General features: G+C 38.3%; 1 protein-coding gene and 1 pseudogene across 5 annotated transcripts in view; one reads left to right on the top strand and one right to left on the bottom strand.

Annotated features, from left to right (window-relative positions):
• Window positions 1–10595, bottom strand: part of LACTB (lactamase beta) — an 18350-nt gene extending 7755 nt beyond the window's left edge. The window contains exons 1-5 of one of the 4 annotated variants that reach the window (XR_003795995.1): window positions 10155–10591; window positions 9659–9725; window positions 7972–8162; window positions 7336–7687; window positions 6245–6406 (exon numbers count right to left, since the gene is read on the bottom strand). Coding sequence is in view for 3 of the 4 variants with exons in the window: in XM_029238760.1 (XP_029094593.1) it covers window positions 6245–6410; window positions 7336–7687; window positions 7972–8162; window positions 9659–9725; window positions 10155–10517 (1139 nt within the window). In the remaining variant the exon portion in view is untranslated. Of the gene's footprint in view, window positions 1–6077; window positions 6411–7335; window positions 7688–7971; window positions 8163–9658; window positions 9726–10154 lie in introns of those variants that run through there. The other 3 variants (XM_029238760.1, XM_029238761.1, XM_029238762.1) reach the window with 3 other exon arrangements.
• On the top strand, window positions 10516–27433 carry LOC114903837 (annotated as a pseudogene). The gene is made up of 2 exons (XR_003795811.1): window positions 10516–10581; window positions 26181–27433. The product of XR_003795811.1 is annotated as a heterogeneous nuclear ribonucleoprotein A1-like (transcript).

The following is a 27433-nucleotide window of genomic DNA, read 5'->3' as shown; positions in this document are numbered from 1 at the left end:
TTTAATGGAGACCCCTTGCAAGGAACTGGAGAGAAAAGAAAAACCATACACCCGTGGCTGCTCTCAAAGGGCTAACTGTCCAATAATCTTGTGGGACAGTTCTTAAATTTCAGAGCACCGTATGAATCACCTGGAGATTTTGTTACAATGCAGATTCTGCTTCAGTACGTCTGGGGAGGGCCCCAAATTCTGCAGTTCTAACAAGCTCCCACGTGATTCCAATATCGCTTTGAGTAACAGGTTGTGGGATGACTAGCAAGATGGATGTGAGGAATCCTGAGCACTAGTGAGAGCTAGCCTTGTTGAAATGGTTCCTCACTTTGCTGGGGAGCAAAATAGTTCAGTTTGACTGAAGCAGAGAGCTTTAAAAGGTGATGCCGGAGGAGTAGATACGGGACAGGGCACAACTCACAAAGGACTTTCTGCGCCATGCTAGGAATTTTGACTCCTTCACCTTAGTTCACAAAATGCTCTAGTTTTCTATATCCTAAGGGAAAAAAAAACCTTTTCTTTTTTGTTTTACCCCTGTTACAGCTTCCAGCTACCAGTCCTTTCACTCTCATTTATTGCCAAACTACATAAGACAGTCCGCACCTGCCGTTTCCATGCACTCACCCTCTCCATTCATTCAATTCCGTAAAATCTGGCTTCTGTTCCCCCATCTCTACTAATCAGCTCTCTTGCGGGTTATCAAGATCTTCTAATTCCCTTTTTATGGTCCTCATCCTAACTGCCCCTGTAGCACTGTGACCCAGCACTTCGCTGACACTCCCCGCAGGCCACTTTGCTCTGTGCTCTCTCTTCTCACTCTCAATCCTATGATTCCCCGTATCCCTCCAATCACCAGTGGTTCCAGTGTCCCAGGTCTTCTCTTCTACAGAGATAACTACAAAACTGCACCTGTACCACAAACTCTGTTCCAAATTTACCATCGAATTTTCTACTAGCATTAATAACTCTCAGATTTCTTTTTTTCTCAATGTTGTTTATCAGAATCAGCATTGGGCCTCATCCCTCCCTTCAAAATTCGTAAATTTGAAGGGACAGTGGGCATATATAATTTGAAAAAGGACTTCTCTTTCTTCTGTCAAGATTCTTATATGTCCCCCAAAAGTCCAAGTCATAATATTGGGTGAAGCAGGAGTGACCACAGGTATGTGCTCTGAAGGTTAAAAGAGAAAAAAGTCTACAGAGGATCTTAATATGCTCTCCTGAGAACCAGTGATTTGATACGTGGTCTCCTCAGTTCTCAAAATGAACATGTCCAAAACTACTCTCTTCTGAACCTTCGTATATTTCTCCTCTCCATTAAAACCTTTCTTGCCTCTCTTGCTCTCAAATCTCTCATATCCAATAATGATAAATCCTCAGTCAACCTCAGCTTTCTGTCCGACCATTCTCCCTCCTTCCATTCCTATGGCCACTCCTGTATTTTAGGTCCCCATTACTTTCTGCCCCAACTCTGATTACACTTTTATTTCCCGCCAATCAAATCTCAAAGAAGCCACATAACAGAATAACAAAAATGTTTTCTCACTGAGAAATATATTTATTAGAGTGAACTCCAAGTTTTTAAAGCAGGAGAGAACTATCAATCTATTTTGGTTAATAATCAGCTTTGTGCAACTTTTAATAAAGCATTTCAAAGCACCTACATCAAGGTTGGAAATTAGGATGACTCAGTCACTCCTCTTTTAAAATATAAATTTATGGAGAATTTTAGACTTTAATCTAGAATTCTAAACTTTAAAAAGGTAAATTCAGCCTTTAATCTTTTGATTCCTCTTCACAGAGGACAAATTAATGACTTTTCATGAAAATAAATTTGTTCAGCTGAATGATAACTTTTTTATTTCAAATTCTTAAGGAATTTCTGCACTAAAAAGAATGGAATTATAGACACGAGTTCTTAAGTTACTGGGACATCTTTGTAACTGAATAATTGATAGAATGATGCCAGATGACAAACAGCCTCTCCCCACTTATTTAAGAATCCCTAGTTTCTACACAAGATTATATTATCACAGAAATATACATCTACAAACTCATAAATTCAAAATAAATTTTTAAAAGCTTCTTAAATGCCTTTACAAACAGTTATGCATCACTTTGTATTTTATTGCTATGAGAAGTTTAAAAAACCACAAAATTTAAAATGCATATTATAAACACCCAATCCCACTCTAACATTTAGCATTAACATGGACTGAACCTACTACTAGAGTCCATCAGCTAAAGCATAGAAAACAGCTTCATAAGGAACAATGCTTAATTTTAGAAGATACTCTAGAAAATAAAGATAATAAATAATAATTAAGATAATAAGAAAAGGTAAAGACCATATCTATACTGTCAAAATACAGCAAACCCTTCAGAAAACATTCATTTTATTTGATTTTGGTTCTATCCAACTATGAAAGAGATTTTTGTTGCAAGTATTGTGCCAAACACAAAGAAAATATGAACAGAGTCTAATAATAAGCTAAAGCATTGACTAATGCATCAACAAACTGAGTGTCTTTCAGTGGCAAGAACATTCACTCCATTCCCCTGTGGTCTTTGCTTAAAGAGTTATTTAGTTTACTTGCCTATACAGACTATACTTGAAATACAGAATCAATATCTATTTACATATACAGAATCAATGTTCCCAGTCTTCCATTTAAGAAACCCCAGTTTTATTCAGGACAACAGTGCACCCAGCTAAAAACTAATTTCTCTGCATTCCTTACAGCTGAATGTGCCCTGTTGCTAAAATTCTGGCGGAAGAAATGTAAGTAGTATTTTGGAGTGGGATTCTGGGGGAATACCTTAAACAGGTGACAGGCACTGGGAGGCACTATTTTAAACACACACACATACATACAGAGAATGATAAAGATGATAAATATTTACTCTTGGGATACAGTAACTCTAAGAAGCCTAGGTCAAGATAATGTAAACATATTTAATTTATGATTATACCAAGGGGTCAGTAGACTAGATAACAAAGCTGCAAACTTTTGCTGGAAATTTTATTTCTTGTACAATGGTACCATAAAACAAATGAACAGAAACATATGCATTTACTAAATTTTACTTTAAGGTTTTTTTTTTAAACACACATCTTTGAGAAGATTTCTTTTACTCCCTGAACTTCTCCCCAAAGCTGGTGAAATAATTACTAAGCTCTTTTGAAATAATTACTACAAAAATAAAAAAAGAATCAGAGTTGAGCTTTAGAGGTCCAAACAGATATTGTATCAAGTAAAATAAAAACAAAGCAAATGGACAGAACATTTTCCTTGGTAACATATTTCCTTCTTCTTTTAGTGTCCTATTTTATTTCTGCAGCCTATTTAATCTACCTATAATGAATCACTTACCCCTTTAGCACCACTGGGCACAAGTAAAACCTAAAGAAAAAACCCAGAGTTGACAGCAACCTTTAACAGTAGAAACAGAAACCCACTGCCTTTTTCAAAAAATGGGAGATAAAATGAAATTAACTCAATCATATGCCATATTTTGATTTCTGTGCATCATAAATTAATCACTCATTAAGAAAACAGTAAATGATAGCTGCCTTGCAGTCTGCACATTCATGGAGCCTTAATTTTCAGCTGAGAAAAGAGGCTCAATGATTCTCCCTAATATGTAAGTGTAGGCATCTGTTATCAAATGCCTAGATTTGAATCAAAATAAGGTCATGCATCTATGCCATCTTTATTAGAGAATCTTTTCTAGATTCAACTGACAACTTCAGGTATTTGTCATTTTTTCTTATGCTTTCCAGTAGAATATAATGTTGGACCTAAAAATAATAAACACTGTCTGAAGTGGTTGAAAACTACAGGCCATTTCCATCATTACAAAGTCTACAAATAACAAATGCTGGAGAGGGTGTGGAGAATAGGGAACCCTCCTACACTGTTGCTTGGGAATGTAAGTTGGTGCAGCCACTATGGAAAACAGTATGGAGGTTCCTCAAAAAACTAAAAATAAGACTTAGCATATGACCCAGCAATCCCACTCCTGGGCATATACCTGGATAAAACTGTAATTCAAAAAGATACATGCACCCCTATGTTCATAGCAGCACTATTCACAATAGCCAAGACACGGAAACAATCTCAATGTCCATCAACAGATGAATAAAGAAGATGTGGTACATATATACAATGAAATACTACTCAGCCATAAAAAAAGAATGAAATAATGCCATTTGCAGCAACGTGGATGCAACTAGAGATTATCATACTAAGTCAGAAAGAGAAAAATACCATATGATATCACTTATATGTGGAATCTAAAATATGGCACAAATGAACCTATCTACAAAACAGAAACAGACTCACAGACATAGAGAACAGACTTGTGGTTGCCAAGGGTGGTGAGGAAGGGAGAGGGATGGACTGGGAGTTTGGGGTTAGTTGATGCAAACTATTACATTTAGAATGGATAAACAACAAGGTCCTACTGTATAGCACAGAGGACTGTATCCATAATCTCCTGGGATAAAACATAATGGAAAAGAATATAAAAAAGGAATGTATATATGTGTATAACTGAGTCTCTTTGCTATACAGCAGAAATTAGCACAACATTGTAAATCAACTACACTTCAATTAAAAAAAAATAGAGAATAAAAAAGAAAAAAACTACAGGGACTTCCCTGGTGGAGCAGTGGTTAAGACTCCAATGCTGCCAATGCAGGGGGCTTGGGTTCGATCCCTGGTCAGGGAACTAGATCCCACATGCACGATGCAACTAAGAGTTCGCATGCCACACTAAGGAGCCTGTGAGCCGCAAGTAAGGAGCCCGTAAGCTGCAACTAAGGAGCCTGCCTGCCACAACTAAGACCCAGCTCAACCAAATAAATTAAATAAATATTTTTTAAAAAACACCCAAAATAAAAAAAACTACAGGCCATTTAAAAATTAAAATTCATTGCTTGCTGCTAACCTAATTTCTTTTAGGTTCAAAAAAACTTCTTTCAGGCTGATTTGCAATGCATATTTGATCCTTTTGAATAAGCTGGTAATTTAAAAATGGTAACTTAACGAAATACAACAGAAAATTGAACAAAACTAGTATGGGGATAGGAGGATAAAGCTACAAAATCTACCATTTCATCTAGTCAAGTACCATTTAGCCATTTGTAAAGCATGTTCTCTAATGGAACCGTAAAAAGTAAAAGTAACAGCTGATTTAAACACAGTTAAATGTGTTGTTACCTTTCTAACAAACCAAATAATAATAAGAGTAAAATGGAAAAGAAAACACCATAACAGTAAAACTCATGTTAGTCTTTAGTCCCCAAATTCTCTTCCAATGCCTTTTTTACAAATTACTTGTAAAAATTATGATAAAATTTTAGTTTGATATATTTCAATAAAATGATTTTCAAACTTTTACAGTGCAGAAACCTGGTATATACCACCTCAACAAAGTGATTAAAATTATCATCACCAGTAATGGAACAAATTGAACTCATGTGACTTCTGAGAGACTTGACGACTAAATGCAATGTGTGAGCTTATATTAGACTCTGCACCAGAAAAACAAGTTTTTTTCCTTTTCTTATAAAGGACATTATTGGGACAACTGGCAAAACTTGAATGAGGTCTGTAGACTTGATATGAACCTTGTGTTGATATTAATTTCCTGGATGTCCTTATCTTTAGAAAATACACATTCAAGTATTTATGGGTACCATTTAAGTATAAGGGGCACCATGTCTGCAACTGATTTCCAAACGGCTGACAAAAAAACAACATAAGAGACTGACAGATAAAGCAATGTGGTAAAATGATTAACATGTGGGGAATCTGGTTGAAGCGTATATGAAAATTCTTTGTACTATTTTGTGTAACTTTTCTATAAGTATGAGACAATTTCAAAATTAAAAAAACAATTTAAAAAAAGGTAAATAAAGCATGAATGAAAACATAAAAAAAGGGATGATGGAAGAGCAAATTATAGATGCCCGTGATGGGTGCAATTTTAGTTTAATTATTCATGTGCTTAAAATTAGTATTGCTATCTTTCACCTAAGGATCTTGGGATACTTCAAATATATGTGTATTTGAAAAATAAAATATATTTTATTTTCCTTACATTATAGGTGGAAAAATAGACACGTAGAAAAGCTCCCAAAATGTGGCAAGTTGATTCTGGAATGGAGACAAGCAAAATGTGACTTTAAATTGATAACAGTGTAAAGATGTGATACAGCCAGACACACCAGAAGGTATTCATTTACCTTGCTCTATTGTAAATCACTGGCTCATTTTCTTCCTGCACAGTTGTCAGCATATCCAAGTCATGGAATATTTTCTGCATATAGTCCAAATATTTATATCCTGAAGCTCTTTCTACTATGGCTGCCAATAGGGTATAGCCAAAAGTTGAATACAAAAACTGACTACCTTGAGACATCATTTTAAGGGGGAAAAAAAAGAAAATGCTTCATTATTATTTAAAAACATGTAAAATACTTTCCCACTGAAAATTGGCATATCTTTAAAACTGGAATATTTTACTTTAGCGTTTAGGTAAAGATCATGGATGATATATTAACAAATTTAGTCAACTTTGCAATGGCCCTGCTTATTCCATGTCTCTAACACAAGAATAAAATGATGATCCATATACTTATCAGTTTTTTTGTTTGTTTTTTTGTCTTTTTTGGCTGCACCGAGTGGCCTGTGGGATCTTAGTTCCCCAGCCAGGGACGAACCCCGTGCCCCCTGCCATGGAAGCACGGGAGCCCTAACCACTGGACCACCAGGGAATTCCCACAAACAAGTTTTAAAATGAAAATGGAATACAAGTACATAAACCTGCAATAAATTTAAAGATGAAGTGGTTTCAGTAGGCATCATATCAAAAAATATACAGAAAACGTTATTTTTATAGATCAGCTTTTTGGGAAATAAATTTAGTTGATGCATACTAATTTAAGAAATGAAAGCACAAAAGAAGTTGAACAATTTAAATACTAAGTTAAATACTAATGAAATACTAAAATATTAGCAATACTTTATCATGCCAACTTCGGTTTAGATTTTATTTGGAGAATTATTCCAATATTTAATTTTTTCCATGAATATCTTCATACTGAGAATCCTCTAAATGTCTAGGTAGCCTCCAATGAAGCTAAATCAAACAACTAGCTGCCTGGATACTAGGCCTTGTTAACAACTACAGACAAAAAAGCAAACGTCTGACAACAAAACCCAGGCCATAATCATCAACCACACTGAATGCACTCAGGATGGTATCATTTTGCATTTTCTGAAAATTAACACTTCAGTAATGATGACTTTGTAAAAAGAAGAAATTAACACTCACCAGGTTTAAAGAACAAAGGGTCATTTTTAAATAATCTTAGGGATTCAATTGAATTTTCAAATTTTTCTTTCAAATATAATTCGCCTTGTTCAAAATCATTCTTTTTCTTGCAAGGTTTTGAATTTCGGCCTTTGGCTTCATTATCTTGCTCTATCTTAGCTTTAGCAAAGTCATTCTTTTCATTACTTTTGCCTCCTTTTACTTTTAACTCTTTTTCTTGGTCAGATTCCATCGTCCCTTTCATCATCTTCAAGGCTTTATAAGCTTTCTCTTCTTTCACCTTTTTCATGTCCTTTTCATAATGACGAATTCCACTTAAGTGGGAAATCAACAATCTTGTTGTGACAGAAACCTAATTATAAAAACATGAAAATTCAATTACAATATTAAACTGCGTAATAAAAAGTTAGTAGCCCTGGAATAATGTTTCAGCAATATTTTCCATTTTAAACTGCTGCTAGAATAATGTGTCATGTACACACCTTTAGCCTCAAATTTCAGAAAAATACCCACTCGGTTATTATCTGGATAAAACAAAACTTTAATCCATTAACATTAAAAACAAACCAAAGAATCCTATGAAAGCTTTTAAACCACTTAAAAGTCATTAGAAAATTGAACTGTGAGATTTATTACCTTTTCACCTTCATATTCTTTTTCTGGGAATTCAGGAACATAATATTGTACTGGAATATCAAGATCCAGTTTCCCTGCTTCCCACAATTTGGCAATAGCAACCATGGTGAGGCTTTTGCTGATACTAGCAATTCTCATAACTGTCTCTGGCTTGCATGGTACACGGTTCTCAACATCAGCATAACCTAAACCTTTGGGAAAAAAAGCAAAAAGTCACTATTAATAGGCTTCATGGTCAAAGGAGTCTTCAAAAACTCTAATAATACTATCCTAAAACATTCTATGTGTTTATCTAAAGGAAAAGGTATTTCACTTGTATAAGTTAATTAAAACTCGACATATAAGGGATGAGTCTTAGCAATACTGACAACAGTAAGCCTAACAATTTAACCTTATAACTAAACTGAAATTGTACACTGTACACAACAGTAATTTTCTGATTCAGTTACTAATGCTTCTTACCTTATCTAAACAATTTGGTTATTCCACATTTTAAATAAGTTACTCTACATTCTTTAAAGAAAATATCATTGTTCTTCAGATTACACTTACTCTTGATTTTTGAGTGACTTTCTACTGAATTCCTTAAAATAACCAATAAAAACAAATGTGAAAAGATGCCCTGCAAACCCAATCTAGTTAATCATTAATTTAATTCAGCTGCAAGTCAGAAGAAAAACAATGTACCACTAATTTAAAGCTCTTTCTAGAAAATATTTTAAGTTTGGTTTCATCTTCTACAGGATAAAGGTGTGGAAATCTGAGACATACAAAGAACTGAGATCTGAAAAGAACGAAAAGGCATACAATAATTATTTTCACCTATAAATGTAAATCATGCTGAAAAATATCTGCAAAAAAACAAAGCCCTCACCTACAGAGCTGACTTTTATATAATTTTGGATTACAATATCTGTCATAAATGTTGATCGGGGTACACTTAAACTTGAAGAAAGAATCATTTCTCTTTAAATTCAAAACCTTACTGCTCCTATCAACTTCTAAAGGTACTACTTCCTTTAAATGATGTCTGAAACAACATTTCCTAAAAGTTGAGTTCCTAAAAACCAGCTGTGATGAGTTGGACCAATTTGTGTGCAATGAAAAAATAAATCAAATTATAAAATGCTTTGATAAAAGTATCATAAAATGCTTAGAAGTCTCTCTTCCAAAGCTGCTTGCTTTTTGTTTGGAAAAAAAAGCTGACACCTCTGCATAGTAAAAAACAAAACAAAACAAAACAAAAAACTAATAAAGTAGATTGTAAGCTCATTAAGGACAAGGAATCATGTATATCCCTTGTTCTTAGTACAGTGCATTTTACAGAATGGGGGACTCAGTAAATTGTTCACTGAACTAAAAAAGAAAAACATTAAATTCTGACGTTTTATCTAGTCATAAGGGTTATCTACAAATGTGCAGTTAACAGACCGTTCTATATACACCACTTTGAGAACAATACAACAAACCATCTTTAAGACTTCAGTTTACTCATCAGAGTCACACTTTAAACCCTGCTGTTTACAGAAAGTCCAATTCTTTAGTTTGTTAGTTTTCTCTACAGTATGTATAGTTTTATGAAAACTGAACAGCACTTCATGGGATTCACGCCAAACAGTAACACATCAAGATTTCATTCACCGGCTGGCACAAAACAAGCCAATAAATAAAACTATTCTGAGCCCACCTTCTGACCAGACTTCTTTTCCATCTACAGAGACTCCAACCACAATGCCCGGTGCGCCCACCTCATCCTAAGAGCCAAGGGGAGAGAACGGTTCAAAGACAGGCCGAAATCCCTCGCACGTCCGCCAGCGCCTTCCTCTGGTGGGGCTTCCCTCGGCCCGGGCCCCGCCCACCTCGGCTCGGGCCCCCGCCCACCTGGCTCGGCCGGCCGGGAGTTAACCGTGAGGGGTGTGCCCGCTGGGAGCACTAAGGGGAAGGGGCGGTCCCCGAGGCGGGCCGTGACCTCCGCCCCGACTTGGGCAACCCCCCGAGAGCGTCTGACCGTGGCCGGGAGGTCGGGACACGGGAAGTCTTTCTGGGAAGCCGACCGCGGGCATCCAGCCGCCCGGGGTGGCGTCCGCTCGCCCCGAGAGATGACCACCAAACGGCCTCATGCCGGGGTGACGCCGGGGGTGGGGCGCCGGGTTCCCGGCCGCCTACGCCCCCCGTCGCCGCACCTTGATCCTGTGCAGGAGGTCGCGGCTGCGGTCGATGGCTCTGGCAAAGCGCCTGGAGTGCGGCGGCGTCGGGGTCTGCGGAGACCACTGGGCGAGGGGCTGCTCCTGCGGCGGCAGCGGCTCGGCCTGAGGCGGCGTCTCGGGGTCTGGGGCAGCGGTGGGCGGCGCGGGGGACGCACCCCTCAGCCCGCCGGCCAGCTTCACCCCGAGCGCCAGCCCCAAACCCAGCCCGAGGCCTCCGACCCAGCCGGGGCCGAGCGGCGGCAGCCCAGCGCGCTGGTGAGCTGCGCGCCGCCCGCCGCCCCAGGCGCAGCTCCCGTGGGTCACGGCCCGGTTTGTCACGGCTGACAGGAGCCGGTACATGGCGTCTCTGGCGAGCCCGCAGCTTCAGAGCTCGCGCAGGCCTGCCGGGCGGCAGAGGCGCGAGGTAGGGAGGGGAGGAGGGGAGGGGAGGGGGCGGTGACCGCGTTCAGGCCCTAGCAGTCGAGGCCCGATGGCCGGAGCGCCGATCGCATCGAGTCCTTCCTCTTTTCCTTTTTTTCTTTGCCTCGTCTCTTGATATTTCTTCATCTTTCTCCCCCACACACACACTTTTCCTTCTCTGCCTCCCCTTAGATCAAGTGTCACCTCCTCAGAGAAGCCTTCCTAGTCCCCGTCCCCATGGGAGCTCTCGCCACACCTAGACCCCCAGTGCGCACGCCTCCTTAATAACACTTAACACTTATGTTTCACTGAACTAATCTGATTTCTTACCAGACTGTGACCCTTTTCAGAACCTTGACTTTTACTTTTGGATCTTCATCTCCTGCAACAGCGCTTGGCACACAGCAGCTGCTCAGCAGGCGTCTCCTTTCCCCCCAGGACCCTCTTTTCTCTCTCTTAACTGTCTCCATTCTTTGTCTCTTTTGGGCTCCTTCCATTTCTCTGAGGCCCTTTAAAATCCCTTACTTCTCAAAGTCTAGCTCCATACCACATCAAACATATTGTTATATCTACGCCTCATATTTTTAAAAAACTTGGTTGTTGTAAAAAAAGAAAGTTGTAAATAAAATCTGCAGACTTCCCTGGCGGCGCAGTGGTTAAGCATCCGTCTGCCAACGCAGGGGACACGGGTTCGAGCCCTGGTCCGGTAAGATCCCACATGCCGCGGAGCAACTGGGCCCGTGCGCCACAACTACTGAGCCTGCAAGCCACAGCTACTGAGCCCACGTGCTACAACTACTGAGCCTGAGCACCTAGAGCCCGTGCTCCACAACAAAGAGAAGCCACCCGGTGAGAAGCCCGAGCACTGCAAGGAAGAGCAGCCCCCACTCACGGCAACTAGAGAAAGCCCTCGCGCAGCAACGAAGATGCAACGCAGTCAAAAAAAAAAAAAAAGGAAAACAAGAATTAAAAATAAAATTTGCACTTAAAACTTTTAATCCAAAAGTAAATCATATAATTTAGTTAGCTATGATTTCTGACAGCTGTAGATGATCAGAGCTTCTTGTGAAATAAGAAACCTAACCTCAAATTATCAATACTACAAAATGTAAAATGTGTATAATCCAAATTGAACCATTATGTTAATTTTGAAGATAAACATCCATTCCAATTTTTACAATTTTCTCTTTATACTTTGGGATATATAATTATTTTTTATATATTACATATTATATATATCTACTTTAAATGTTTTATTTTTAAAATTAAAATATTTAATATTTTAAATATTAAATAATTTAAATAATAAATATATATTTCCCAAAGCCTTAATACTGGGACAATATACCCAATGTATAAAATGAGTGTCTTTCCTTACAGGTGGAATTTGTAGAGAGAGAATTTTCAGACTTGAATTGACAAGCTATTGTCAAGAAAAAAAGGTATAAACATCTTGAGCTACTGTTTGAGGAAAACGCAATAACAGTAACCACATCTAGTCAGAAGATACTGGGGCTAAATAATTATAAAGTGGTGGGCTGTTCATAAAGCCTACAACCCTGAAGAGATCAGTGTATCTTAGGACCCAGAGGGTTTGGCAGTGAAACTCACTGAGGTTCCTGGAGCACCACCTGCTGTTAGAGTGGACAGGTGCACCCTGTCAAGATGGTATTGGAGGTTCCCATCATAGGGGTCCCCACTATTCCAAGCACGTCAGTGAGAGAAAAAAATATAAAGAGAAGAATGTAAAAGACATAGCCAGTGGTGGTTACAATAAATTCTCACTTTATCATTCTTTTAAAAACTATACATATATGTTTTATGTACTCTTCTGTACTTCTCCTTGGATCAGAAGTGGAACAGAAGCAGAGAGCCAAATAACAAAAGCCAAAGTCCTGATGGACTTCTTCCAGCTTAGGGTTCTCCGTGAAAGCCAGGTGCCTAGGAGGCAACTTAACCAAGCAGCTGGCAGACATGTTGGCAGGATTTTTACTATCACTGTGAGTCAGAAGCCCAGAGCTCCGATATGTCAGCTGGCTGTGGACTGGGAGCCACAGAAACCAGGTAGAAGAAAAGTAAACGACAAGACAGGGAGAGGAGTGGGATGACAGAAAAAGAAAGGAAAAGGAGAGGAAGGCAAAGGAGGAAGGAAAGAAATTTTCCACTGAAAATAAACCTACAAACCAAATTTCTGAAACATATAAGGAAAATATTTCTAAAAAGACTGGCACCAAAATCAATAATCAAGAAGTGAAATCAGCTCAGACAAATGAACACAGTAGAACAATCTACAGAAAAGGAAAAAAAAAAGGAAGGAAGAAAGAAAGAGAAAAAAGGCCATTCCCTGGCTAAAAAAAGATGGATTAATAGAAAACAAAATAAACATGTTTTTTTCAAAGAATTCTCAAAGAGAGAAGTGAATCATAATATTCACAAAACGAACAAGGAATTATGAAATAATAAATGAAACAAGAATATAAGGATGAAAAAGAACTTATCAGAAATCATATAAATAAAAAATCATGAGAGCTTTAGAAAGAGTATCTCTTCCTAAGTTGGAAGTACAGATTTGGTGAGCTGTCTCTATCCGAGGTCAGTTTTTGTTTTCCTTTAGTGTTTACTTTTGCAGGCTAAACGTCTCCAGCTGCTCTAACTATTCTTCATTTCTCAAGGTTTCCAGGCCTCAAACTGGCTCTAAGAACTAGACACAGTACTCGAGAATATACCAGTAAAGTGAGACCATCAGTTCCCATCCTCTGGACAGTTACCATTTTTTACCAGTTGTATCATGGCATTTGTTCATAATGAATTTGTTGTCAGCAATCAAGTCTTTTTTTACATAAACCATGTAGTCAAACCCAGCTTCTCTTCCATATCAGGTACTTGCAAGATTGATTTAATATGTACAGTGTCTCTATTGACCTTTATCTTATTGGTTTTGGCTTTGTATTTCCATGATATTATTTTAAATCTAAATTCTGTCAAAATAAACCTTTGACTTTCATCTTATCTGCAAACAAGATAGGCAAGCTTTCTGTCTTGTTCAAAATACTGAATAGGGCTGGACCTTAAATAGAACCCACTAGTACACCAGTAGAAACTTCTCTCCAGGAGATCAGAGGTCCAGTAGCCAATACTCTTTTGATATGGTTGTTCAAACAGATGGAAGCTCATCATTGCTATTCTGTGACTACTTTGTGACCCTCCAGTGTGATAGACCCTCTAGTACTATCATGAAGATAGTACTTCTGTTTCCTCTTCTTTTTTCCTCTTCTGAATGTTTCCCATTGCAATCTTGACCTCAGGTCCATTGAAAGCTTTTGCAAAACCCTACTTTATTCATCCAACACATATTTATGGGTATCTGCTCTTTGCCAGACAAAGTGTTGAGGTTACAACGGTCACTCAAAAGAGACACACTCTCAGCCCTCCTGAAACCTCCTAGGCTGGAGAGTAAGATAGTCATGAATCACATAAACACACAAAGGTAAAATCCCAACTGCATTAAGTGCTGTGTAGGAGAAATGCAGTGTGTTGAGAGTTTATAATGGTGAAATTTGACCTAGTCTGGGAGATTAGGCTTTCTTGATTAAGTGAAATTAGATCTAAAACCTTAAGGTTAAATGGGAATTAACTTGGTTGAGTATGGGCAGACAGAAAGAGGAAGTGTTCCATGCAGAGGAATCAGTAAGTGCAAAGGCCCTGTGGTGGGAGAGAGGAGGTTTCATTCAAGGAAGTAAAAGATAACCATGGCAGCTGGCATGGAGAACTAAGGGAAGTGAGGTGAGGGATGAGGGTGGGGACTGACCATTTAGGACCTTATCTCTCTCTCCCCTGTTATTTCTTTAGAAGAAGGAATACTCTTCTAGAGCAGCTTCTCCTTGTAAGTCCTGCTCTAGTATATAGTGTAATATGTAATATTATGAAATACTATTTATTTTCTTGGCTTAACATTTCAGGTTTGCTTCATCATTCATACTCTGTGCTTTGGTCATAAATATTACTGTTAATCAGCTTCCTGCTCCACCTTCCAACCCCAAGAATTAGTGAGTTACTTCCCCCTTCATGCTGATACTTTCTTTATTCACACTTGTTCCTCATACTATCTGGTTTATAAGTTTTGTTTCAGTGACTTATTCTTTTATCCCTTAAAATTTCAATAAGGATATATTTACTTTGGATAGCAGTTTGGGAGTATCGATTTAGCTATTAAATATGCTTATAATTCATGACCCAGCAATACCATTTTTAGGTTATATATTCTACAGCAGTGATTTTCAAAGTGTGGCCCTTGGACCGGCATCATTACCAGCACCTGAGAACTTGTTAGAAATGCAAATGCTCAAGTCCCACCCAGATCTACTAAATCAGTGGTGCCCAGCAATCTGTGATTTTAAAACCCCACCAGCTGATACTGATACATGCTAAAGTTTGAAAAAAATCTGCTCTAAAGAAATATCTGCATACATTGTATCAGATAACTTTTGCTGTTAGAACAAGTATTTATTTAGCTCACAGGTCTCCAGGTTGGCAACTCTGGCTGGACCCAGCTAGGCAGTTCTGATTTCCTCTGGCTCAGTCACTGTCAGCAGTCCACTGCTGGGATAGCTGGGGGCTGGCTGGCGTAGGATGCCCTCAGCTGACACAGCTCAAATCTGTTCTGTGTGGTCTCTCTTTCCCCAACAGCCTGGCCTGGGTTTGATCACCTGGTGGCTGGACAAAACTCCAAGGGATAGAAAGCAGAAGCATTCAAGGCCTCTTGAGGCCTAGGCTTGAAATTGGCACACTGACATGTCTGCTGCATTCTACTGGCTGAATTAAGTCCAAGGTCATCCTAGATTCAGGGGGAGGAAAAGGGACTTTACCTGTTGGTGGGAAGAGCTGCAAAATAAAATTGCAAAGTGTGTGGATACAGGGAGGGTGGAGATTGTGACTTTTTTTTTTTGCCGTCTTCGACACACATGCATATAGAAACAATACAAGGTTATTGCACCATTTTTGATGATAACAAAACAATGAAAACAACTTAAATACCCTTCAGTAAGGGAATGGGCAGATTATGGCACATACATACCAAGGAATACTATGTATACATTGAAATGAATAAGCTAGGTCTCTTTCTAGGTCAACTAGAAATAAAAAACTTTGTTTTTGAATGAAAAAAAGGAAACTGAAGAGCAATTGGAAAGAATACCATTTATATATATATATATATATAAAATAAGCACCCCTATTTATTTATTTATTTAGGCTGCACCAGGTCTTCACTGTGGCATCTTTTAATTGTGGGATTTTAGTTGCGGGATCTTTTAATAGTTGCAGCATGCAGGCGTCTTAGTTGCGGCATGCATGCATAATCTATTTCCCCGACCAGGGATCGAACTCCGGTCCCCTGCATTGGGAGCGCAGAGTCTTACCCACTGGGCCACCAGGCAAGTCCCTACCATTCATATATTCTTAAAACCTACACAATATTATATATTTCTGATGGGTACATATAATACATTTATGAAAGTATTACAGAAAGTCTAGAAGTATATACATCTAACTTATACCAGTGATGACTCTTGGAGAGTGGGAAAGGAGGCAAGAATTCAAAGTGGTAGAGAGGATATTAGCTTTATCTGTTAGGCTCTCATTTAAAAAACACATTTATATGTATTCTGTGAAATTAAAAATTTAAAAATAAAACACAAATTTCGTAGGAAGCTCATTTCAGAATAAGTCTCTTCTTTGACATGTTCTTCCAGGTCGTTATGAGATTCTGTCATTCACTCAGTCACATTTAGTGAAGACTGCTGTGTTCTATGCACTGTACTAGTCGCCAGGAGCACTCAATCTTGCCAAGTTCCCATCATTTTAGTCTCTAAGTCCTTCATTTTCTGACCCTTGTCTTCGAGTCATTAGCAAGAAATTCTAGGTTTTTTCTTACTGCATCATGGAGTTCCATGTTTATCACAGAAAAGAGCTGTGAATGGTGGGACTTAACCAAATCTGGATCTGGGAAGATGCATACCTCCCAGTGAACCTTGTCATGATTAAATAGATAGATGTCATCTCTCAGCAGGGATCACATACTGTGTTAGCATTGTCATTTTCTTTTTTTTTTAAAGTTATTTCTTAATTTATTTATTTTTGGCTGCGTTGGGTCTTCGTTGCTGCGTGCTGGCTTTCTAGTTGCAGCAAGCGGGGGCCACTCTTCGTTGTGGTGCGTGGGCTTCTCTCGCTAAGGAGCACGGGCTCTAGGCATGCGGGCTTCAGTAGTTGTGGCACTTGGGCTCAGTAGTTGTGGCTCACAGGCTCTAGAGTGCAGGCTCAGCAGTTGTGGCACATGGGCTTAGTTGCTCTGTGGCATGTGGGATCTTCCTGGACCAGGGCTCGAACCCATGTCCCCTGAATTGGCAGGCAGATTCTTAACTACTGCACCACCAGGGTAGTCCCAGCATTGTAATTCATTTTCATCCCATCCCTATACCCTCTTGCAAAACCTACTCCAAGAGCTTGCTCCAAAGCTTTTATTGAGCAAAGGACAGAAGTTCATACATACTTGTCACATATGACTGGATGACAGGTAGACCCTTACTCAAGGTAGGCCAAATCAGTTTCTCTGTCCCAGAACTTTGTAACTGTGGTACAGAAATTCTGGTCAGTCTTTCTTGAGTGGTTGTGCTGGTGGTATGTACTTCCATCCTCATCACTCTTATTCAACACAGTGCTAGAAATTCTAACCAGTACAATAAGGCAGGAAAGAAAGTAAAGGGTATACAGATTAGAAAGGAAGAGGTAAAACCATCCCTATATGCAGAGAACATGATTATCTAGGTAGAAAAATCCCAAAGGACTCTTAAAAACAAATAAAACCTCATAGAATTAATAAGTCCAACAAGGTCATAGGCTATAAGAAAAGCATACAAATACTAATTGGATTTCTATATAATAGCAATTTGGACACCAAAATTTTAAGTGCAATACCATGTTTTATCACTCAAAGAAATCCCAAAAGTTTTAGGTGTAAATTTAACAAAGTACGTACAGGACTTGTATCCTGAAAACTACATAACAGTGATGAAAGAAATCAAATAAGATCTAAATAAATGGAGAGACCTACCATATTCAAGGATTGGAAGATTCAACATAGTACAGATGCCAATTCTCCCTAAATTGATAGATAAGTTTAATACAATTACTATAAAAAAAGCAAGATTTTTTTTGTAGATACAGGCAAGAATATATTAAAATTTATATGGAAAGACAAAGAAACCAGAATAGCTAAAACAATTTTGAAAAAGAAGAATAAAGTGGAAGAAATTAGTCTACCTGATTTCAAGGCATATTATATAGCATAGTAATCAAGACTGTGTGGTATTGACAGAGAAAAAGACATATAGATCAATGGAACAGAATAGAGAACATAAAAAGAGACCAATACAAATATGTCCAACTTATTTTTGACAATTATGCAAAAGTAATTCGATGGAAGAAAAATAGTCTTTTTAACAAATCTTGTTGGAACAATAGGACACTCATAGGCAAAAAAAAGTCTCAATCTAAGTCTCATGCATTATACAAAAGTTTACTCAAAATGGGTTATACATTTAAATGTAAATGTAAAACTATAAAACTTTTAGGAAAAAACTTAGGAGAAAATCATCAGGGTCCAGGGCTACTGAAAGAGTCCATAGACTTGACACCAAAAGCATGATCCATAAAAGGAAAAATGAATAAACTGGACTCAGTCAAAATTAAAAACTTGCTCTGAGAAAGACTCTGATAAGAGGATAAAAAGACAAGCTACAAAGTGGGAGAAAATATTTGCAAGCCACATATCCAACAAAGGACTAGTATCTAGAATATTTAAAGAATTCTCAAACCTCGACAGTATAAAAACCAAACAACACAATTAGCACATGGCCAGAAGACATAAAGAGACGTTTCACTGAAGAGAATATACAGATGGCAAATAAGCACATGAAAAGATATTCAACGTCATTTCACTACAGAAACAAAAACTAAAAGTACAATGGAACATTAATACACATCTATTGAAATGGCAAAAACAGAAAGCAGTGACAACACCAAATGCTGGCAAGGACGCAGAGAAACTGAATTACTCATACATTGCTGGCAGAACTGTAAAATGGTACAGCCACTCTGAAAAATAGTTCGGCAGTTTCTTTAAAAAAAAAAATAAAACGTGCAACTACCATATGACCCAGTACTTGCATTTCTGAGCACTTAGCCCAGAGAAATGAGGACTTATGTTCATACAAAAGCCAGTACACGAATATTTATACTAGCTTTATTCATAATAGTCCAAACTGGAAGCAACTCAGATGTCCTTCAACGGGTGAATAGTTAAAAAAAAATTGTGGTACATCCGTACTATGGAATACTATTCAGCAAAAAACGGGAATAAACTGTTGATACACACAACAACCTGGATGGATCTCTAGAGTATTATGGTGAGTGATAAGAGCAATTCCCAAAGGCATGTATGTGTATGATTCCATTCATTTAACATTCTTGAAATGACAAAATTATAGAAATGGAGGACAAATTAGTGTTTGCCAAGGGTTAAGGAGGTGGTAGGAGTGAGAGGGAAGTAGATGGTGCTTTAAAAAGGCAACATGAGGGATCCTTATGGTGATGGAAATTTTCTGCTTCTTGACTGTATCAATTGTTAGTATCCTGGTTGTGATTAATGTACCATAGTTTTGTAAGATGTTACCATGGGGAAACTGGGAAAGGAATACACAGGATCTTTCTGTCTTATTTCTTAGAACTGCATGTGAATCTACAATTACTTAAAATAAAAAAGCTTATTTAAAAGTAAAAGAAAAACATTTTTTAAAGTAAAGAAAAAGTAAAAGATGTGGTAGGAACCAGGGTGAGTATTCTAAAACTCAAATACAATCATATCTATCCCCTATTTGAAATGCTTTAAAGTTCCCTTTACCAATAGGAGAAAGTCCAGATGCCTGTGGTTAGGCATGTTGATATCCTACTGAGAAAAACTATTTTTCCCCAGGGGAAAAAAAATTCCACAAAGGAGTGAACCACATTATCTCCCCTGCCAAGAGGGTAGCCAGACCTCTGGGTCCTGAAGGTCTGGGCTTTCCTTACCCACCAGGGGGGTAGTTAACAACTATAACTCGTCATTTGAGAGTTCTCAAGACCAATGAATTATATAAACAGAGATGGTTTTGTCTTTCCTAGCTATCTAATTTGCTTGGCCAAATCCCTTTCCAACTGGGTAGAGGGGAACTTCAGTGACATCTCTTTCTGGTCCAAAACCTTTTCAGCAATATCTACCTATTAAAATAGTGTATTTTCAAGGGCATATTCAGTTGCTTTAGGTACTATTTCCTTGGCCAAGTTCATTTCAATGACCCCTCTCCTAGAGCTGGGCAGGTGCCTCCCCCATGGAGGCCTTGGCAGGGCTTGAGTGGAAGCTGCACAGGGAGAGGTGTCTGCTCGCTTTCTTTCATCTCCTGCTTCCCTTCCTTCCAGTCCCTCACACCCACACCCCCTGTCAGGAGCAGGTGTGGGGAAAGGAAGCAGACTGGAGAATGGTGGTTGGTGCAGGTTCCAAGAGTATGGCCTTGAGTCTGGGCCATGCAGCTGGCAGAGCCTTGGAGAGCCTGCCCCAGAAGGCATGACTGTCTGTGCACCTTGAGCAAGAACCACCGAAGCTCATGGCTTTACAAAGCTCAGTGAGGCCAGGAGAGGCTAAGATGCACATGGAAATAAAGTTAAATGGCATAATCAGAATTTGAATTGGGGTTCACTTCACAGTCTGCCCACTTCCTTGCCTGGTTTTCCTGGGAATTTGTGCAAAGTAATTCAGGCAACAGAGTGTTCATTCCACATGAAAATTTGCAGAGGAAGGAAGGGCATAACCATCGACAGCCTCCATCCCCCTGCCCAGCACTTCTGTGTACTGTCTTTTCAGCCTGTTTCTTTACCTCTATCTTCAAATAGAGACAAAATAGCCAGGGACAGTACTGTAGGATTTCAAAGCTGGTAGGCACATTAGATGTTACTTAGTGTGGTTTCTGTGAGATAGGGCATTTGGAAACGCACAGAGCTTTTTTTTTTTTTTGCTTATCATAATGTGGTGGGGGGTGGATGATTTTGAAAGTCCTCAATCTGTGAGACAGTTATGCTGACAAAGATTCTCTCCTTGACCAAACTCTAGCCAGCCTCTACTGAGCCCTCTTCTTGACAAGGCCTCAACTTTGACTGTAAAGACTTGAACTAACAGTTTCTAATCGTTCAAGGGCCCCCTAAAGTGTCTGTCTGAGAAAACCCAAGGCTGCCAAAATCAGGTACTGTTCGCTTCAGCAACACCGGATGATGATAGGGTCCCTACCTCCCAGTCTGTATGCGAGGGCAGGAGCCTAACTTCAATTAATAATTAATAAGCCTAACTTCAATCAATAATTAATAAGCCTAACTTCAATCAATAAGCCAGTTAGCAAATCAAGATGGCTTTCATGTGGACTAACACCCTTGTCCAGCTTTTTGTAATTTTTACTTCCCTGACAGCTCCCTCCTACTTCCTACTTCAGCTCCTTCCTATTCCCCCATTTTTACTTCCTACTTCAGCTCCTTCCTACTCCCCCATTCCCTCTGCACCAACAGAACTGGTGCTCAGCTCTCCCCCTACTGTCAGTAGTTTCTGAATAAATCTGTTTTCACCACTTTAATGTCCAGCTGTGTTTATCTCGGACAGTTCACAAAAATTGTTCTGCCCAAAATACCACCCTTGAGAAAGGGATCTTGTTTCCACAAGGTCTCATGGGTGTGTTCACTTTGTGATAATTCGTACACTTATGATTTGTGCACTATTCTGTCTATATCTTATACTTTTTATACTTTAATGTAAAAGTTCATGTATAACAAAATAAAACCATGAAAAAATTGATAAAAAAGGATAAGTTAAGAAATAATCCCCAGCAACCACTGACACGTTTTCTGTCACTATGGATTCGTTTGCATTTTTTAGAATTTTATATTTATATATGAAGTCATATAGTATGTATGCACTCTTTTTTTTCTTTTTGACCTGGCTTCTTTCACTCAGCATAAATATTTTGAAATTAATACATGCTAGTTCGTATACAAATAGTTTTTCTTTCCTTTTTACTGATGAGTAACATTGCATTGTATAGGTATACCACATTTTGTTTATATACTTACCTGTTGATGGACATTTGGGTTACTTCCAGGTTTTGATCATTACAAATAGAGCTGCTACGAACATTCATATACAAGTTTTTGTGTGAACGTAGGTTTTCATTTTTCTTGGATATACACCAAACACCTGGAATTGCTGGGTCATATGATAACTCTGTTTAATCTTTTGAGTATCTGCCAGATTGTTTTCAAAGTAGCGACATCATTTTAATTTTCTACCAGCACAGTATGAGGGCTTCAATTTTTCCACATCCTTGCTAACACTGACTTTTTGATAATAGCCATCCTTGCAGGTGTGAAGCGGTATCTCATGTGGTTTTGCTTTGCATTTCCCTGATGGCGAATAATGTTGAGCTTATTGGCCATTTCTACGTCTTCTTTGGAGAAATGTCTATTCAGTTCCTTTGCCCATTTATATAACATTCTTGAAATTACAAGATTATGGAAACGGAGAACAGATTAGTGGTTACAAGGCATTAGGGACTGGGGTGGGAGGAGGAGAAAAGAGAGGGGTGATGTTTTATAAAATGTCAACATTAAGGAAATTGATGGTGATGGTGATGGAGTTGTTCTTTATCTTGACTGTGGTGGTGAATACATGAACCTACACATGTGACTAAATTACATTAATTAAGTACACACACATTCAAATGAGTACAAGTAAAACTGGGGAAACCTGATTCTGATTGGTGGATTGATTTTATATCAATATCCTGGTTGTGGGCTTCCCTGGTGGCGCAGTGGTTGAGAGTCTGCCTGCCGATGCAGGGGACACGGGTTCGTGCCCCGGTCCGGGAAGATCCCACATGCCGCGGAGCAGCTAGGCCAATGAGCCAATGCCGCTGAGCCTGCACATCCGGAGCCTGTGCTCCGCGATGGGAGAGACCACAACAGTGAGAGGCCCACGTACCGCAAAAGAAAAAAAAAAAATCCTGGTTGTGATATTATACTATAGTTTTGTAAGATGTTACCATTGGGGAAAACTGGATAAAGGATATATGGGATTTCTATGTACTATTTACCAGTACATGGGAATCTACAATTATCTCAAAAAATAAAAAGTTTAATTAAAAACTGCAATTTAAAAAACCCTTATGATCAATTCTTTAACAAGATGTAACATCCCTTTCTGTAACAACAGAAAGTCAAACTATGTGAGGCAAAAACTGATAGAACTGCAAGGAGAAATAGATGAATCTACTATCATAGTTGGAGACTTAAACAACTCTTCATCAGAAATAGATACAGCAGGAAGGACCTAGCTGAACTGAATAACACCATCAATCTACTGGATATAATGGACAACTCTAGACAACATCATCCAATCACAGCAGAATACATATTCTTTTCAAGCTCACAGGGAACATTCGCCAAGATAGACTACATTCTGGACCATAAAATACAAAACAAAACTCAACAAATTTAAGAATAGAATTCCTACAATGTCTGTGTTCAGACCCTAGTAGATTTAAACTAGAAATTAATAACAGACAGATAGTTGGAAAAATTCCCAACTACTTGGAGACTTAATAATACACATAGATCACATAGATCTAACACATAGATCAAAGAACAAATCTCAAGGGAGATTAAAAAAATTATTGAACTAAATGAAAATGGAAACACAGAATATCAAAATTTGTGGGATGCCGTGAAAGCAATGATTACAGGGAAATTTACAGCACGGAATGCATATGTTAGATAAAAAGGAAGATGTAAAATCAATCTTGTAAACTTCCATCTTAGGAAACTAGAAAAAGAGCAAATTAAATCCAAAGTAAGCAGAAAAAATAATAAAAATTCAAGCAAATATCAATGAAATTGAAAACAAATAGGGAAAAAATCAATGAAACCAAAAGCTGGTTCTTTGAAAAGGAAAATAAAATTATCCTCTAACCAGGATAACTAAGAAAAAAAGGGAGAAGATGCAAATTGCTAATATCAGAAATGAAAAAAGGGAGTTCACCACAGACCCCATGGACATTAAAAGGATAATCAAGGAATACTATGAACAACTCTATGCCCACAAATTTGATAACCTAGATGAAATGGACAAATTACTTGACGGACACAATCTGCCAAAACTCACACAAGAAGAAACAGACAGTCTGAGTAGGCCTATATATATATTAAAGAAATTGAATCAATAATTAATAAGCTTCCAAAACAGAAAGCCAGGCTCAGATGGGTTCACTGGTGAATCCTAGCAAACATTTCAGGAAGAAATTACATCAATTCTCTACAATCTCTCTTAGAGGTTAGAAGCAGAGGGAATACTTCCTTATTCCATGAGGATAGCATTACCCTAATATCAAAACCAAAGATATTACAAGAAAAGAAAACCGTGAACCAATATCTTTCATGAACAAATAAGCAAAAATCCTCAACAAAATATTAGCAAATTGAATCCAGCAATGTATAAAAATAATAGTATACCATGGGCAAGTGGGATTTATCCCAGGTAAGGAAGGCTGCTTCAATGTTCAATTTAATGTAGTCTATCACATCAATAGGATAAAGAAGAAAAATCACATGATCATATCAATAGATATAGAAGAAGCCTTTGACAAAATTCAACACCCATTCATGATCAAAAGCTCTCAGTTAACTAGCAATAGAGGAGAATTTCCTCAACTTGATAAAGAATATCTACAAAAATCCTACAACTAACATCTACTTAATGGTGAGAAACTCGAAGATTTCCTGCTAAGATCAGGAACAAGGCAAAGATGTCCCCTCGCACTGCTTTTCACATTGTACTGCAAGTCCTAACCAATGTAATAAAGCAAGAAAAAGAAATAAATTGTATACAGATTGGAAAGTAAGAAATAAAACTTTGTCTGTAAATTACATGATCATCTATATAGAAAATCTGAAGGAATCAACAACAAACTCCTGAATAAGCCATTATAGCAAAGTCACAAGATACAAGGTTAATATATAAGAGTTAATTGCTTTCCTACATACCAACAATGAATAAGTGAATTTGAAATTTAAAATATAATACCATTTGGATTCCATTTGTGTGTGTGTGTGGATATCTATTATAGATTTTTGCTTTGTGGTTACCATGAAGTTTTTGTATAGTAGTCTATATATATGTGATTGTTTTAAGTTACTGATCTCTTAATTTCAAATGCATTTTAAAAACCCTGCATTTGTGCTGTCGATTCGTGTTTTTGATATCATATTTTATATTTAACTGTTTTGTGTACCCCTTAACTGCTTATTGTGGATATAGATGATTTTACTACTTTTGTCTTTTAACCTCCCTACTAGCTTTGTGTTTGGATGATTTCCTACCTTTTCTGTATGCTTGCCTTTACCAGTGAGTTTTTCATTTCCTAATTTTCTTATTTCTAGTTACAGAAGCAACCTAAGTGTCCATCAACAGATGAATGGATAAATAAGATGTGGTATATACATACACACACACACACACACACACACACACACATATAATGGAATACTACTCAGCCATAAAAAGGAACAAAATTTTGCTATATGCAGCAACATAGATGGAATTGGAGGGCATTATGCTAAGTGAAATAAGTCAGACAGAGAAAGACAAATCATGATATCACTTATATATGGAATATAAAAAATACAAAAAACTAGTGAATATGACATAAAAGAAGCAGACTCACAGATATAGAGAACAAACTAGTGGCTACCAGTGGGGAGAGGGAAGGTGGAGGGGTAATATAGGGGTAGGGAAGTAAGAGGTACAAACTATTAGGTATAAAAGAAGCTACAAGGATATATTGAGCAACATGGGGAATATAGCCAATATTTTATAATAACTATAAATGGAGTATAACCTTTAAAAATTGTGAATTACTATATTCTACACCTGTTAACTTACATGATATTGTACAGCAACTATACTTCAATTAAAAAAAAGTTAATCTAAAAAAAGTAATACCATTTACATTAGCACCCTCCAAAATGAAATACTTAGGTATAAATCTAACAAAATATGTACAAGATTTTTATGAGGAAAACTACAAAACTGATGAATGAAATTAAAGAACTAAATAAGTGGAGAGCTATTTCATGTTCATATATATGAAGGTTCAATACTGTCAAGATGTCAGTTCTTTGCAACTTGATCTATAGATGCAATACAATCTCAATTAAAATCCTAGCAAGTTATTTTGTGGATATTAACAAACTGATTCTAAAGTTTATACGGAAAAGCAAAAGACTCAGAATAGCTAACACAATAGTTAAGGAGAAGAAAAAAGTTGGAGGATTGACACTAACCGACTTCAAGCGTTGCTATAAAGCTAACATCAAGTATTGGTGGAGATACATTTGGTAGATTACTCCTTTCTGCCCGTGGACGCCGCCGAGTAAGCATCGTTGACGTCTCTCCTCCCCCTCCACTGCCGTCATGTCTAGTCAGAGTCACCCAAAGAGCCCGAATAGCTGCGGAAGCTCTTCATCAGAGGTTTGAGCTTTGAAACAAGTGATGACAGTCTGAGGAGCCACTGTGAGCAGTGGAGAACGCTCACAGACTGTGTGGTAACGAGGGATCCAAACACCAGGTGCTCCAGAGGCTTCGGGTTTGTCACATATGCCACTGTGGAGGAGGTGGATGTGGCCATGAATGCAAGGCCACACGAGGTGGATGGAAGAGTGGTGGAACCAAAGACGGCCGTCTCAAGAGAAGATTCTCAAAGACCTGGTGCCCACTTCACTGTGAAAAAGATTTCTGTTGGTGGCATTAAAGAAGACACTGAAGAACATCATCTAAGAGATTATTTTGAACAGTATGGGAAAATTGAAGTCATTGAAATCATGACTGACTGAGGCAGTTGCAAAAAGAGAGGCTTTGCTTTTGTAACCTTTGATGACCATGACTCTGTAGACAAGATTGTCATTCAGAAATACCACACTGTGAATGGCTACAACTGTGAAGTAAGGAAAGCCCTATCTCAGCAAGAGATGGCTGGTGCCTCATCCAGCCAAAGAGGTCGAAGTGGTTCTGGAAACTTTGGTGGTGGTCATGGAGGAAACTTCAGTGGTCGAGGTGGCTTTGGTGGCAGCCGTGGTGCTGGGGGATATGGTGGCAGTGGGGATGGCTATAATGGATTTGGTAATGATGGAAGCAATTTTGGAGGTGGTGGAAGCTACAATGATTCTGGCAGTTACAACAATCAAACTCCAAATTTTGGACCCATGAAAGGAGGAAACCTGGAGGCAGAAGTTCTGGCCCCTATGGTGGTGGAGGCCAATACTTTGCCAAACCCTGAAACCAAGGTGGCTTTGGTGGTTCCAGCAGCAGCAGTAGCTATGGCAGTGGCAGAAGGTTTTGATTACTGCCAGGAAACAAAGCTTAGCAGGAGAGGAGAGCCAGAGAAGTGACAGGGAAGCTACAGGTTACAACAGATTTGTGAACTCAGCCAAGCACAGTGGTGGCAGGGCCTAGCTGCTACAAAGAAGACATGTTTTAGACAATACTCATGTGTATGGGCAAAAAAACTCAAGGACTGTATTTGTGACTAATTGTATAACAGGTTATTTTAGTTTCTGTTCTGTGGAAAGTGTAAAGCATTCCAACAAAGGGTTTTAATGTAGATTTTTTTTTTGGCACCCATGCTGTTGATTGCTAAATGTAATAGTCTGATCATGACATTGAATAAATGTGTCTT

The sequence above is a fragment of the Monodon monoceros genome, unplaced genomic scaffold (assembly GCF_005190385.1).
Source record: "Monodon monoceros isolate NGI ecotype Baffin Bay Population unplaced genomic scaffold, NGI_Narwhal_1 Super_Scaffold_21, whole genome shotgun sequence".
Lineage (NCBI taxonomy): Eukaryota > Metazoa > Chordata > Mammalia > Artiodactyla > Monodontidae > Monodon > Monodon monoceros.
Note: the sequence above shows the minus strand (reverse complement) of the source record. Positions and strands in the feature narration are given on the sequence as shown.